Source organism: Anomaloglossus baeobatrachus, chromosome 3, assembly GCF_048569485.1.
Source record: "Anomaloglossus baeobatrachus isolate aAnoBae1 chromosome 3, aAnoBae1.hap1, whole genome shotgun sequence".
Lineage (NCBI taxonomy): Eukaryota > Metazoa > Chordata > Amphibia > Anura > Aromobatidae > Anomaloglossus > Anomaloglossus baeobatrachus.
In genome coordinates, this window is record NC_134355.1 from 152,394,967 (window position 1) to 152,411,091 (window position 16,125).

At 43.6% G+C, this 16,125-nt stretch overlaps 1 protein-coding gene across 1 annotated transcript in view; it reads right to left on the reverse strand.

Moving 5' to 3' along the window:
* The window catches only part of MTHFD1L (methylenetetrahydrofolate dehydrogenase (NADP+ dependent) 1 like), a 311,373-nt gene that overhangs the window by 111,258 nt on the left and 183,990 nt on the right, over window positions 1-16,125 (reverse strand). Inside the window, exons 22-23 of the mRNA XM_075339530.1 lie at window positions 15,400-15,441; window positions 10,197-10,297 (exon numbers count right to left, since the gene is read on the reverse strand). Of these exons, the coding sequence (XP_075195645.1) occupies window positions 10,197-10,297; window positions 15,400-15,441 (143 nt within the window). The remainder of the gene's footprint in view (window positions 1-10,196; window positions 10,298-15,399; window positions 15,442-16,125) is intronic.

Below are 16,125 nucleotides of genomic sequence, written 5' to 3' on the forward strand. Positions count from 1 at the left end.
TTAATGTTATGCTTACAATGTACTGGACTTCACCTGTGTGTTTGTTTTCCTTTCTATGTACATTTTTCCCCCATGGGACCTGTCCCCTACCTTAAAATATATATCTACGAGTAATAGACTATATTCTATATAAGTAAGATTTGGGTGGGTCTGAACGGACTACATGGTTTTTGTGGGATGATGTACACAGCATGTTTTGGTTGTCATAAGTCTCTGCCAGCAAACGTATATAATATGCCTCTGTCTGATCCTTTTTGACCTGCCTCCCGATCCGTCCTCCTGTAGTGACGTATTTGCGCTCAGGCAGCGGGCGTGACGCTTGGGTGCATGCACCCGGCGGCTTCTTTTGCGGCCCTGCGCATGCGTGAATGACGTCACGGAGCTCTTTGCTCCGGCGCATGCGCGGATTGCCGTGTCGAGCCGCCGGGTGTATGTGACTAATACCTGAGCCTCGCCGCAGGTGAGCGCTACCAAAACGTCACAGGAGGGCGGACGGGGGTGGATCCTGGAGGTATTTATGGGCGCAAGGTGGCGCCTTACAGACAATGTGTAACGGCCCTTGAGAAAGGTTGCCGAAAAGCGCTTCGGGCTTGTGATCCAGGATACACCCCCAGCCGTCTGATCCATCAGGTACGTTTGGATATAACTAATTGTTGCAAGGCTGCCTTTTACCTTATTTATTTGAGTGACTCTTGGCAGTGGTTGTTACCTGGCCTTTATTATGGTGTACCTGACGGTTAGACCCCTGGGGGGGGCTGCACTATAGCTATCCTGCACCTTATGGGTTTATCCCTGACTATTTACCTCCTTGATGAGTGAGTACATTGTGAAAAGTATTGCAGGTATATTATCTATGTTGTATCTGGATCACCACACAGTAGGACTACTTTTTTAGCCTTTATATTGTATTAGCATTTCACTTTGTGTGTTGGTGATTGTTTTAACTATTTCAATAAAGTGAGCATAATTTAACTCCGTTGTGTGTGTAATCACATTGTTCAAAGATATTGAGGAGTATGCATACATTTGGTATAATTGGGAGAGTATTATGTGAGAACATGAAGTTGTAATATGGTTCACTATAACTCCCCTTTTTTCATGAAAACTGTTCTAATAGTAATATCTGTGTTTATCACAGTTTTGTTTTCAGAAACCATGGATTTCAGAGCGCGCGATAACAATTGGCGCTCTCATATAAATGAGGCTTTTAAAGAAGATCTGGCCTGTGGTTTTAACAGTAAGCACAGTGATTGCCAAGCAGACATGCAGAGGTTGAAACAGTTGCTCCACAAAAGGACAAAATTATGGTGGAACAAAGGTTTCCTGGAGCAATACGTAGCCCGGGGTTTGATTCCCCGTGGTCTACGTATTCAGGTATTCCCTTCATTTACCATTTCTGAGGAATGGTTTATTAAAGCCTGGGAGGATAGTGCCAATGCATGTTCCAAACATTTCATGGAATTGCTCATCAAACTTAATGAAGTAAATGTGGGTGAAATGGAGGTGGAAATTGAAGCCATCCAAGACAAAATTAAAAAAGAACTAACTGAAGAACAACTAACCAAATTTAATACTGAAGTAGAGGGTGAATTTGCCAAATGGGAAAATGAAATCAGAAGTACCAAAACTAAGAAATTACAGAGGGATAAGAATGACCACACCAATAAACAAGTATATAGATGGAAGAAGGGCCGTCCAGGTCAATTTTATCATGGAAGACCCCGATCAGGTTCCATGTCATCCCGTACCTCTGGGGAGAGTGTGGGGATGGAAGAGAAGGATGATGATCCTGTGAAAAAATGTAATGATCCCTCTAAAAACCACCGTGGATTGACACATGGGAAAAGGAAGGGAATTTCTCCCACCACGTCCCTGGAATTACGCAGTAAAAAGAATCAACTCCAGGTAATTAACCTCTCAACCCACACCCTCACAGAGGCACAGACTCAAGTTCTTCAACTTGGTCTATCATTTGTACCAACTGGCACCTTTGATTTATTTACTGCTGTAAAAGATCTCCATCTATATGCCCGAAAATTGCTTCTTTACAGATTACACCATAAAGTAAAGACAGGTGTTGAGTCCCTGACTGAGAGGGAACAGGAGGCTATTGCCGTATTAGAAAGTTTAGAAAGGGAGGGAGAGCTGGGTATGTCTGGAGTGTTTCCCCAAGAAATTCTACCCAGGTCGACCACATTTCCCCCCCTGTCTTTGTGTCCGCAAATAGAAATATTTGTCAGATTAGTAACCAAGGAGTTTGAGAAAATTCCCAAATACAGCTCCGGTGAAAATCTGACTAAACAGCAGCGCCAGGCAATTAAGGAACTTAAAAATATGACGGACGTTGTGATAAAAAGTGCGGACAAGGGGGGTAATGTGGTGATCTGGCCTGTCCTCAAATACGAACGTGAGGCATTCAAACAACTTAATAACAAGGAGACATATACCAGACTTACCAGTAATCCTACCCCCGATTTCAGGATTAAGTTAAAATCTATCCTTGATGAGGCACTCCTGGAGGGTATTATAACATCAAAGGTAAGAGATGGACTGTTGGTCAACACTCCAAAGTTGCCCACCTTCTACCTGCTACCTAAGGTACACAAGGATGCCACCAATCCTCCGGGACGACCTATCGTCTCAGGGATTGGTGGCCTTTGTGGGCCTATATGTACCTTTGTAGATTTCTATTTAAAACCTTTGGTACAGAACCTTCCGTCATACTTAAAGGACACCAACGATCTCCTTAGGAAATTGGATGGTGTTCATGTCGATGCAGACATGTGGTTGGTCACGGCGGACGTTGAGTCCCTGTATACCTGTATCGAGCACGAACAGGGTCTGGAGGCATCCAGACATTTCCTTATGGGAGGGCCTTTGGAGGGATCTCTGTGTGAGCTTATCATGGAACTTCTTGAATTCATCCTCCATCATAACGTCTTTACTTTCAAGGACCGATTCTTCCTGCAGAGGCGTGGCACCGCCATGGGGGCAGCATGTGCACCATCTTATGCGGGGCTGTTCCTGGGCAGGTGGGAGCAAACGGTTTTACACGAGCTCCCACTTGCCCAGAGAGTAGTCTGCTGGTATAGATACATAGATGATGTGCTGTTCCTGTGGCAAGGTGCCCGTCCTCTGCTGGATAAATTCATGGAAGATCTGAATCGGAATAATATGAACATTCGGTTAACCTATAAGGCTGACCAGAAAAAAATGGAATTTTTGGACGTTATGATGGAGGTTGGTGAAGGAGGTTTGATTGAGACAGATCTCTATAGAAAAGTTACATCGGTTAATGCGTTTTTACATGCATCATCGGCTCACCAGAGATCCACAATTAGGGCCATCCCTACGGGACAATTTCTGAGGGCAAAACGAATCTGCTCGACATCTCAGAAATTTGAATGCCAGGCCAGAGACCTTAGTGCACGATTCAGGGATCGGGGATATGGCGCCCGCAGTGTTAGACAGGGTTACTTAAGGGCTAAACATAGCCCAAGAGAACATCTGCTATATGGTTCAAATAGGGTAACCAAGGATGAGGTTGGGAACCAAACCAGGTTCATCTCCACATTTAATGGACAATGGGGGCGTATCAGGGATGCCTTGGTGAGACACTGGTCGGTGCTGCAAACTGATGCGGTCCTGGCCACTGACTTACCTGAGGCCCCTTTGGTCACGTCTAGAAGAGGTAGGAGCTTACGGGATCTGCTTGTGGATAGCCACTATGTGGCTAAGACACAGGTTGGCATATACGGACATAGTGTCCCCAGGGTGGGTTGCTTCACGTGTGGGGCATGTTTAGCTTGTGGATCCGGGAACATTATCAGAGGTAAAGAATTTTCTTCGGCGGATAAAAAACAACATTTTCAAATTAAGGAGTACATTTCATGCAGTAGTACTTATGTTGTTTATTACGCAAAGTGCCCATGCGACTTGGTTTACGTAGGGCTTACCTCGAGACAGTTACGGGTCCGCATTCGTGAACATGTCCGAGATATTCAAAAAGCTCCAACCGTGACGGACCTCTCCCTTCTCAGGTCTCTCCCCAGACACTTTAAGGTCCACCATAATTGTGATCCGACTGGATTGAAGGTGATGGGGATCGACCTGATTAAGGGTGGCATTAGAGGAGGTAATTTGAAACTTGCCCTAGCCAGATTGGAAGCTAGGTGGATCTTCACCCTGGGGACCCTTTCACCTATGGGCTTAAATGAACAATTGAGTTTTGCCCCCTTTCTGATTGCATGAGGGATTCCCCCTTCCCCCCTCGGGAATGGAGGTTGGTTTTTACCTCTGCTTGTATATATTGCACGTTGTAGCAGTTTAATCACTGTGCTTCTTTTAATATTTAATTTTGATTTTAATTACATGTTGTTTGTCCCTTATAGTAATACTTCTGTGGTTGAAGATCTGCCATATATCCCCTTGTTGCTCTGTATCTTCGAATGCTTGGCGGGATTTGGAATTAGAACTGGACGGCCCTCTCTGATCTAGGAAGACAGCATACGATGTTTACGTATCCATCAACCTTGTATTTAACATGGACGCAGTTGCTTGATGGCAAGATGCCCATAGTTCCTTTTTTTCAGGATGACAGTACACTGTTTATGTATACATCCATTTTGTACTTAATAGAGATGCAGTTGTGTGATCATTATGTGCCCTTGATGTTATGTTTAAAATGTATTGGACTTTATCTGTATTGTTGTTTTCCACTCGATTCCAATATGGATGTAGTTGTTTGATGACAATATGCCCACAGTCTTTTTGTGACTCAGGATGACAGTACACTGTGTTCATATATGCATCTATCTTGTATGTAATAGGGACGCAGTTGTATGATCATAATGTGCCCTTAATGTTATGCTTACAATGTACTGGACTTCACCTGTGTGTTTGTTTTCCTTTCTATGTACATTTTTCCCCCATGGGACCTGTCCCCTACCTTAAAATATATATCTACGAGTAATAGACTATATTCTATATAAGTAAGATTTGGGTGGGTCTGAACGGACTACATGGTTTTTGTGGGATGATGTACACAGCATGTTTTGGTTGTCATAAGTCTCTGCCAGCAAACGTATATAATATGCCTCTGTCTGATCCTTTTTGACCTGCCTCCCGATCCGTCCTCCTGTAGTGACGTATTTGCGCTCAGGCAGCGGGCGTGACGCTTGGGTGCATGCACCCGGCGGCTTCTTTTGCGGCCCTGCGCATGCGTGAATGACGTCACGGAGCTCTTTGCTCCGGCGCATGCGCGGATTGCCGTGTCGAGCCGCCGGGTGTATGTGACTAATACCTGAGCCTCGCCGCAGGTGAGCGCTACCAAAACGTCACAGGAGGGCGGACGGGGGTGGATCCTGGAGGTATTTATGGGCGCAAGGTGGCGCCTTACAGACAATGTGTAACGGCCCTTGAGAAAGGTTGCCGAAAAGCGCTTCGGGCTTGTGATCCAGGATACACCCCCAGCCGTCTGATCCATCAGGTACGTTTGGATATAACTAATTGTTGCAAGGCTGCCTTTTACCTTATTTATTTGAGTGACTCTTGGCAGTGGTTGTTACCTGGCCTTTATTATGGTGTACCTGACGGTTAGACCCCTGGGGGGGGCTGCACTATAGCTATCCTGCACCTTATGGGTTTATCCCTGACTATTTACCTCCTTGATGAGTGAGTACATTGTGAAAAGTATTGCAGGTATATTATCTATGTTGTATCTGGATCACCACACAGTAGGACTACTTTTTTAGCCTTTATATTGTATTAGCATTTCACTTTGTGTGTTGGTGATTGTTTTAACTATTTCAATAAAGTGAGCATAATTTAACTCCGTTGTGTGTGTAATCACATTGTTCAAAGATATTGAGGAGTATGCATACATTTGGTATAATTGGGAGAGTATTATGTGAGAACATGAAGTTGTAATATGGTTCACTATAACTCCCCTTTTTTCATGAAAACTGTTCTAATAATCTGAGTTCCTGTATACAACGATTAACCTTCGTTAGTTTCCTTATTGAGAGAAAGTTATGTCCCGATGTTGTGTCTACTTTAGGGTCCAAAGTGAAGTTAAAATCACCGCCCACGATCACGGTCCCTTCTGCGAATGCATCCAGTGATGACAGGAGAGAGGAGCAGGTAGTCGCTGGATCTCTATTCGGTAGATAGCAATTGACAATGGTAAAAATGGATGAGTTAACATTAATTTTCAGGAATATAAATCTTCCCTCCGTGTCCACCCGTGTATCTAGAACTGTGTGCACTAGGGACTTATGGATGCCTATGGACACTCCCTTGGATTTTGATTCTGGGTTGGAACTGTGGACCCAGTTAGTGTAATATCTGTCTCTAAAGATGGGGAGGTGGCCCGTTTTAAAATGTGTTTCTTGGATCAATAGTATATGGACTCTTTTTTTTGTGCATGTCAAAAAATATCTGGGAGCGTTTTTGCGGGACATTGAGTCCCCTCACATTTAGTGAACCCTAATTATTCTGCGTCATTCCAATGCGGAGGAACGGTGGGGACTCTGGGGATAGGTTCGGGGATTAGGGAGAGAGAGAGATGTGCAGGCAAGTAGGATAGGAAGAGCAGGGAAAGAGGAGGAAATAAAAGAAAAGAGGTAAGAAGGTCGAGAATACAAAAGAAACTACCAACAAAGCAGTAGAAACCAAAGGCAAGGAGGTCAGAGTGCCTCCCGCCTGCAAGGTCACAACAAGACCCTAACATCGAGTCTAAAAAGACTAAAAGTAACTGTATAGGTATAAGAGAATACCAAACTGTCTAACCTATGGATGGTGAGACTACGCCACTCCTTTATGGCGTGTTATCCCAATCAGGGAGGGAACTTTCTACAAAGGAGCCCCCTGCCCCGGACTAACAATAAGCAATTATTCAACTTAGTTTGTCAGCCAGAGCCCTATATAATGTGAGGACACAAGGTCTAGAGAGAATATTGTGTTATACACCGTCAAGGGGTGTCCCCCCGCCCCCCCTTCCAGGAAGGCGGGAGGGAACCCCCCTCCCTCATAATCAGAAAGACTTAATCCCCCTGGCAAAAAATGATGGCAAAACTGGGAGGTACATTCTATTGAGAAACAACCCAATGAATTTTTGTTTATAAACCAATAACTTCTTAAACATCAGACTGGTCTTCCTCTTCTTTCTCTTCGAGGGCCACGCATCCGATCACCATCTGGGGCAGCACCCCATCCCCTCATTGGAAACACCGGCCATTCCTGTATAGGCACCAACGTAATGTCCAGGGCTGCAGCAAACGATGGCATATCAGTCGGGTTCCTAAAAACATGCCTTCTTCCCGCGTGTCGGACCTGCAGGCAGAAGGGAAATCCCCAGCTGTATTGAAACTTATATGAACGGAGCATGTCCAGGAGAGGTTTCAGTGCTCTCCTCCTTTGTAAAGTGAAACGGGATAAGTCCTGCAGAATCTGGACTTGGCTCCCCTCGTATGCTGGTGAAACTCCACTGCGCAGCTTAAAGAGGATGGCCTCTTTAAGGACATAACGGTGGACCCTGCAAATCACATCTCGAGGTCTGTCATTCTGTGTAGGTCTAGGGCCAAGCGCTCTATGCACTCTGTCTAGCTCCAGGGGTTGGCTTGATGGTTCACCCAGGATCTCATTAAACATCACTTGGAGGGCTCTCTGAAGATCCTTAGGTTCAACAGACTCTGGTAAACCCCGGACCCTTAAATTGTTTCTCCGGCCCCTGTTTTCAGCATCATCCATTGCTTCCACCATATATTGTATTTGGTGGGAGTGTTGATCCAAAATGGCCCCTTATGCCTGAGTGGTGTCTTCTATATTCTGTATTTTAGCCGCCTGTATTTGGTCCTGAGTGTTCACTCTTTCCACCTCCCCCCTCAGGGCCGACAGCTCTGTGCTGTATGCCTGTTCCAGCCTTGCTATATATGTCTCCATATCTTCTCTGGTGGGCATAGAAGAGATATGTGCCCGGATTTCATTAAGTTCTGTCAGCACTCCTGGTTCATGTGATCTTATTGTACTTGTGGCAGGCTCTAACTCTGCTTGCATTTCCATATCATACACACTTTGACTCAGGCTGTGTCTCACTTAAGATAGGAGATTTCCACTAGCAGGGCCCTGTTCCCCATTTGTAGCATTAATAGCCTCTGCTTGAGATTTATTATTGTCCTCCTTCTGTGACAGGGGTAAGGACACCTCTCCCCCCTCCTGAGGCGTCCCCACTGCAGGTCTGCAATCAGCAATGGTGGGGGTTGTACCCATGCTCCCTGCTCCAGGGATCCCCTGTACCTGAGACCCTGCACGCTGGCCGTCTGGGGTTATCAGCTGCCTCTCCTCCACTGCCCGGGTGGTTTCCTCCCTCTGTCTCTGCTGCTGCTGGGGCATCCCCTGCCTCTCCATCTTGGGAGATGTCTGCGCTGCTGTTCTCTGCTTCGGCCCGGTAAGGAAGCCTCTGATTCCCTTCTCCTCTGTCCGTGACGCTCCTCTGCTGGGCCCCTGGGAGCTCTCCCTTCTCCTCCGCTGCATATCCTTTTCTTCCAGGCTCTTGGGCTGGTTTAATTGTCAGTAGTGTAGTCCGGTGGCAGGAGCTGAGACAAACACGTCCTCACTCCTCCATAGCCAGGACACGCCCCCCCAAGTTATCATTTATCGTATGGATTTATGATCAATTTTAATATTGGGAATAACCCTTTAGACTATAGATATTTTTTAAAAATTTGGATTTTACATGACTAAGCCAGAGATTGCTAAAGCAAAAGAAAGACCTAGGTCTGGGTAGTATATGAGGTCTGCCAAAATTGTTTCTCCAACAGCTCGGGGAGCATGAATCAGCCTGGACACAAAATGACGGCCAGGTATGTTTCTCTCAGAGATGCTCCACTGTTTCACAGAAATAAATTAGTTTGAAGAGCCAGTCTTGGTACTAGAGAGAGACCTCTCTAGTCAGGTGCTGCCACCAGTTATCTTCTACTTCCACAGCTATAGTGGGGAAGTAGTAGATAGCTGGTGGCTATACTGTCCTTCACCGCTCTCACGGCGGACACGTCAGTTTTCTCACCTGTTCAGGCGTTTTGCGGTGGCTGTTCTATCCAAGTCCCATGCTGCTGTCTCCTGGAGCGTCTGTGCACCTTACAGTCTTCAGGCCTCTGCCTGAAGGGTGTGCGCGGCCAATCCCCTTTTCTTAAAGGGCCAGCGTCCTTTCATTCGGAAGTGCCTCTCAGGTCAGCTATTAAAGGCCCTTCCTCCCTTTAGGGAGTGCCTGGGCAACGTATTATTTTAGTTGCTAGTTCTCAGGTCCTCAGTGCTGCTGTTACTGATATTGTTGCAGTTTCTGACTTGTACCTCTGTTACAGTTTGCCCCTATCTGCTGCTGTGACCATCTACACCGGCTGTCTACTACGATACAAGCTGCCGCAAGCATCCACGCCAGTCACTGCTGCTATACATCCTGGATTAATACTCAACCCTGCCTGCTGGTGCTGCTGTTTCCCCCAGAGACACACTCCCATATCCATGGGGCTAGCCGTTGCAGCATCAGTCTTCACGAGTGGCCCCCAGACTCACACTTGCAGTGTAACACCCTCACCATTAGAAGGTGAAAATAAGAGGTGGGTTCGTAGTCAAGCCCCTCTGGGTTTTCTGTGTGCGTCCGGGTGCCACTCGGGTTTTTTGTGTGTTGTGGCTCAGTGGGTCTGCTATATCCTCTGCTCACATAACATCTGGTTTATGGAGAGGTCTCACCAGAGATGCTAGGTGATGCCAGACAAGGGCAGCACCGGAATAATCTTGTCTAATTCGACAGTCGACTCTTCAAACTATTTTTTCCCTGATATACTGTAGAGTGTCACAGAAAGTTTCAGCAGCATGAATCTAGAGACAAGTTCCTTCTGAATCATGTGCACTGCCCAGCTTTATTCAGACTTCAATTGTCACAATTAATTCTTGCAAATGTCATGTACAGCCTTGAGATGTACAAGATAAAGACAATGTGTAACTCAATACAGCTACCAAATCTCGTAATCCGGTAGTCGCACATGTTCAGCAGAGTAAGGGGGAGTTACAGCCGCAGAAACGTTGGCCTGCAGGGAGTCAACGAACAGGTAGATGTGGTGTGTGGGTACACTATGCTTACCTTGGGTGGAACCTTTTAACCAATGTTAAGTAGTAATAGACCAGATTATAGAACTTACTTGAAAGTATTTAATGCGACCACAACTGGAACACCAAACTGCTGAGCAATCTGAATTTGCTTCTGTAAATTGCAGCAGCCATCCTGAACCAGCTGGAGATTCTGTAGGAGACAAAAAAGAATTCTCTCTATATACACAGATCATGTGCCTGTTCTGGATACAAAAAAAGTCATTGTCTCCATGCCAAAATGTGAATTATTAATAACTTGTGCTCAACGTAGCTAATGCTTGAGCATATGGCTAGGCTGATGCTTTCAAGCCTTCTACATGAGACCTGCTATCAATCTGCTGCCAAATATCACATTGGTATCATTATACCAGTGCAAACCCTGGCCAGTAATGCTATACTAAGTAATGGGGCAACGTCTTGTTCCAAGTCATAGCTCCATCTACAATGGATTTCCAGAAAAGCAAATATGGGCAAGTTTAGAGTAACACACTGATGGATTTTTACTGTATTATATTCAATAACTTATGAGTAGTGGTTCATGATCTGTATATTCTTCTATAAGTCTCTGTTCGGGTAAAGGGGGTGTTAGAACAAATCTCCCACCCAACTGAATCATCAGCTTATCATATCGGAATGTTCAATATGTATTAAAGGGTTTGTCCGCATCTGACAAAACCCAAGCTAAATCCATTAAGGGTCATATGGAAAATAAAAATTTTACTCCCCACCTGCAATGGCGCTGCTTTAGCAATGTCAGCGTGGCCATTCTTAGTTGGTCACATGACAATATGATGCCACTTAACCACTGCAAACAATCAGTGGCTACAGGTCACCTACACCCTTCACTATTCTGTCAGAGCGTTTGATGTCGTTTGTGACAGAATATAAATTCTATCAGTAGTTCATTGTTGCGTCACATAACCGCTGTTGCTAATTAGTCTGCTGGGTGGCTGCAGCTGATCAATATTCTGTCAGAGTGACTGCCTGTCAGCTACAGCCTTCACCATTTACAGAGCGGACGTCCGAGACACAAGTGTGACACGAGCGGCTGATGACAAAATGCATCTCTTCAACAATCCATCACAATGGACTTCCCGATCAGATGAAAGAGTAAAGGCTGTAGCCGAGCAGTGGCAACTGATGCTGTGTCACATGATCGCAACAGACTATGCCACAAGACCCACCAAGAATAACAGCAGAGATAAATGCAAAAGTGCTGCGACAGAGGAGTACAGATTGTTCTTATTTTCTATGGGGCACTAATTTCTTTAAGCAGGGGTTGTCCAATAGGGAAAACACCTTAAATAACTCACTCAAACTTTAAACTGAAGATGAAACAAGGTTGGACATTTCAGCATGGTAATGATCACAATCACACAGCCAAGAAAATTCTCAGTTGCTTTCAGAGAAAGCAAATAAAGCAACTATAAGGGCCCAGCCAAAAACCTGACCAGAATCCAACAGAAAATTTATAGAAGAAACTAAAGCTCATAAAATAAGCCCACGGAACCTTCAGGATATGAAGGGTGTTTGTATAGAAGAACAGGCCAAACTCGCACCCGAGCAATACATGTGACTAGTTTCCCCATACAGGAGGTGTTTTGAAGCGGTCATCACCCACAAAGACTTTTGTATGACGTTTTAAATATATTTCAGTAAGTATTTAATATATTGTTACCATTTATTTTCTCATTATTACACATCACTAAATATATGGACATCTATGGTTTTATTTCTTTGCTTATGTGGATTGGATGGGTTGTTACGAAAATCTGGTGAGAAATTCATGTCAACAGCACTTTCAGTAATATGTTTACTTACGAAATTGGTGACATGTTCAGTATACACATTATCTAAAATCACACACACACACACACACACACACACACACACACACACACACACACACACACACACACACACACTATAGATATTTGGCTTTCGTGTGAAATTTCGGGATGATTCTGAAATGCCTTCTAAAAACCTTCTCAGGAGAACTTAATGTGATCTTCTCTAAACTTTTGAATGCACATGTCCAACTGTTTCAGTACTTTTTCCACACCTTGCTGTTCACATACAAGGAGCTTAATGGCAAATTCACAATAGGTGTTTAATTCATGAATCGGCCAATAAATTTCAGGGTTCAATTAGAATTAGTAAAATGATGGCCATAATTGATGTTGAAGGCGTCAAGTAGAGCGCTATGCATCAGCCATTTTTGTCACTAGACAAGCCTTTGGTGGTGGTGGTGTTACAGTCGGGGCAGGTGTGTCGAGTCAGTACAGAACGGCCCTACACTTTGTGAAGGGTAAAGTGACAGCCCCTAATATTTTAATAACATCATTAATCCAATGATTGTGCCTCTGCATGAACAACACAGGCCTAATTTCATCTTCATGGATGACAATGCTCTATATCAAGGTCGAATCAAAGAACAGCTGCTGGAGACTTTAGTATCTCAAATTGAGTGACCTGCCTTTTCTCCAGACCTGAGTCCCATAGCAAACCTATGGCATCAGCTGAGTCGCAGTGTAGAGTTTCGTACCCCTGACCCTCAATGATTTGAGGGCCAACCTTCAAGAAGAGTGGGATGCCATGCCTCAGCAGAGAATAAATCAACTTGGGGAAAGCATGACACGCCATTGTCAAGCTGTAATTGATGCTCGAGGCCACGTGTGACAAGTTACTGAGACATATAAACGACATTTTATTTTTTTTTTTGGGGGGGTGGGGGGCTGTACCCACCACTGTTGTTACAATAAATTGTTTGAGATGAAGAAATCACCTTTGCATACTTCTACTTAAATGCCCTACTTTCATGATAAAATATTACTGTAGCATGAATGTTAACATTTTACAAGAGTTTCACCAGGACACCAAATATCCCTAACTTTACACTGTGTGCAGATTTATTAGGCAAATGAATATTTTGATCACATGATACTTTTTATACATGTCCTACTGCAAGCTGTACAGGCTTGAGAGCCAACTACCAATTAAGTAAATCAGGTGATGTGCATCTCTGTAATGAGAAGGGGTGTGGTGTAATGACATCAACACCCTGTATAAGGTGTGCTTAATTATTAGGCAACTTCCTTTCCTTTGGTAAAATGGGTCAGAAGAGAGATTTGACGGGCTCTGAAAAGTCAAAAGTTGTGAGATGTCTTGCAAAGGGATGCAGTAGTCTTAAAATTGCCAAACTTTTGACGCGTGATCACCGAACAATCAAGCGTTTCATGGCAAATAGCCAACAGGGTCGCAAGAAGTGTGTTGGGCAAAAAAGGCGCAAAATAACTGCCCATGAATTGAGGAAAATCAAGCATGAAGCTGCCAAGATGCCATTTGCCACCAGTTTGGCCATATTTCAGAGCTGCAACGTTACTGGAGTATCAAAAAGCACAAGGTGTGCCTTACTCAGGGACATGGCCAAGGTAAGGAAGGCTGAAAAACGACCACCTTTGAACAAGAAACATAAGATAAAACGTCAAGACTGGGCCAAGAAATATCTTAAGACTGATTTTTCAAAGGTTTTTTGGACTGATGAAATAAGAGTGACTCTTGATGGGCCAGATGGATGGGCCAGAGGCTGGATCAGTAAAGGGCAGAGAGCTGCACTCCGACTCAGACACAGACGCCAGCAAGGTGAAGGTGGGGTACTGATATGGGCAGGTATCATCAAAGATGAACTTGTGGGACCTTTTCGGGTTGAGGATGAAGTGAAGCTCAACTCCCAGACCTATTGCTAGTTTCTGGAAGACAACTTCTTCAAGCAGTGGTACAGGAAGAAGTCGGTATCGTTCAAGAAAAACATGATTTTCATGCACAACAATGCTCCTTCACATGCATCCAACTATTCCACAGCGTGGCTGGCCAGTAAAGGTCTAAAAGATGAAAATAATTACATGGCCCCCTTGTTCACCTGATCTGAACCCCATAAAGAACAGTGTCTGGGAGGCTGTGGTGGCTGCTGCACGCAATGTTGATCGTAAACAGATCAAGCAACTGACAGAATCTATGGATGGTAGGCTCTTGAGTATCATCATAAAGAAAGGTGGGTATATTGGTCACTAATTTTTTGGGGTTTTGTTTTTGCATGTCAGAAATGTTTATTTCTAAATTTTGTGCAGTTATATTGGTTTACCTGGTGAAAATAAACAAGTGAGTTGGGAATATATTTGGCTTTTATTAAGTTGCCTAATAAATCTGCACAGTAATAGTTACCTGCACAAAAAGATGATATCTAAGATAGCCAAATCTAAAAAAAAACCCACTCCAACTTACAAAAATATTAAACTTTGATATTTATGAGTCTTTTGGGTTGATTGAGAACATAGTTGTTGATTAATAATAAAAAAATCCTCTAAAATACAATTTGCCTAATAATTCTGCACACGGTGTATGTGAGGGGTGTGTGCGCATATATTATAAAAAAAAAGAGTATATTAGAATTACACAGTGATTATATATATACATATATATATATATATATACACACACATACACACAAAGTACATTGTGTACCAGCATAATCATTTAATACTATAGATGTGCAGGCCCTTTTTTCTTTTTTTTTATGTGGCAATATGTACAAATGACTGATTAAAATGGCATGACAACTTAGGCTATGTGCGCACATAATTGCGTCATTTCATGCGTTTACGCTGCAACGTAAAAGCATGCGTCCTCAGCACAATCTATGAAGATTGTGCATAATCCATCTGCACGTTGCGTTTGAGAGCGCAGCGATTTGCATGCTGAAATTTTGATCCAAATCGCTGCACTTAAAAAAGTAACATGTCACTTATTTGGTGCGCTTTGGATGCTGCTCCCACTCTGTCAATGGGCGCATGAAGTCGGCATTATTCTGCAGACACACTGCATCCATTACTCAGTGTTTCTGCAGCGATTTGAAGTGCACATGCACTGCCAAATCGCTGCAGATTTTTCAGAATGGACACTACACAACGTGTGCACACAGCCTAACACTGTATAAGCACTGCTCAAAGTCAAATCAAGAGTTTCCAGGAAAAATGGCTTTCACGCTACTTCCCGAGAATGTGGTCTACGTGAAGACTGTAAATTATACTTTTCCATACACTTCACAGTAAAGCAAAATTAAATTGAAATCCCCCAATATAAGCCTATTAAAATAAATACTTCTAAGTGTCTTAGATTGCCTTTTAAGAGCTGTCAGATGGCACGGACCCTGATAGGACAATAGACCCATCATAATGTAACAAAAATATACATTACCTCCTCTGTGTACTCCTTCGCTAGAGGCGCCCCGGCAGTGACCTGAAATAAAATGACACCACATTGTAAACTCACATTTAGAGATACCTATCCAATGAAAAAAGCCTCATGTACTCATATGGGCATTATATTTAATCAGTAGTTTAAAAGAAAATACAGATATTTATTTCACTTTACCATCAATACAATTGAAAGTTTGGCAATATTTAGTTTCCTTACTTTTTTTTTTTGTTCTGTGGTGGCTCACATATTTGCAACAGAAGAATAACCATAAGGATTACAACCTTTTTTTGCTTCTATGTAAAAATGAATTATTGATATTCAAGGCATACGAGTCAACTGTACAATCCCAACTTCATCTATTAAAAGGTGCCTGGATGTAAATGTAGATTTATGATACTAATTCTCATCACTACTGTGGATCCTGTATGGTTCGCAGTCTAATAAGCAACAACTCCTAGTATCTCCTTACCAATGTTAAAGACATACTCGCAACTGTTGGTTCACGCGATGCAAATGAATATAGGTCTGACCTGACATTACAAGACTCCTATGTGATAACAACTAGGTAATAACAAAATACATGCACATAGACTATCCCTATAAAACTTAAATACTTTATTAAATCACTTAAAACCACACCGTGATTACTAAAAGTGCACAGGATAGATTGCTAGTCCTCAATAGCTGCACCTATCTGTGCACTGCCTTACAGCGGGGGTTGGC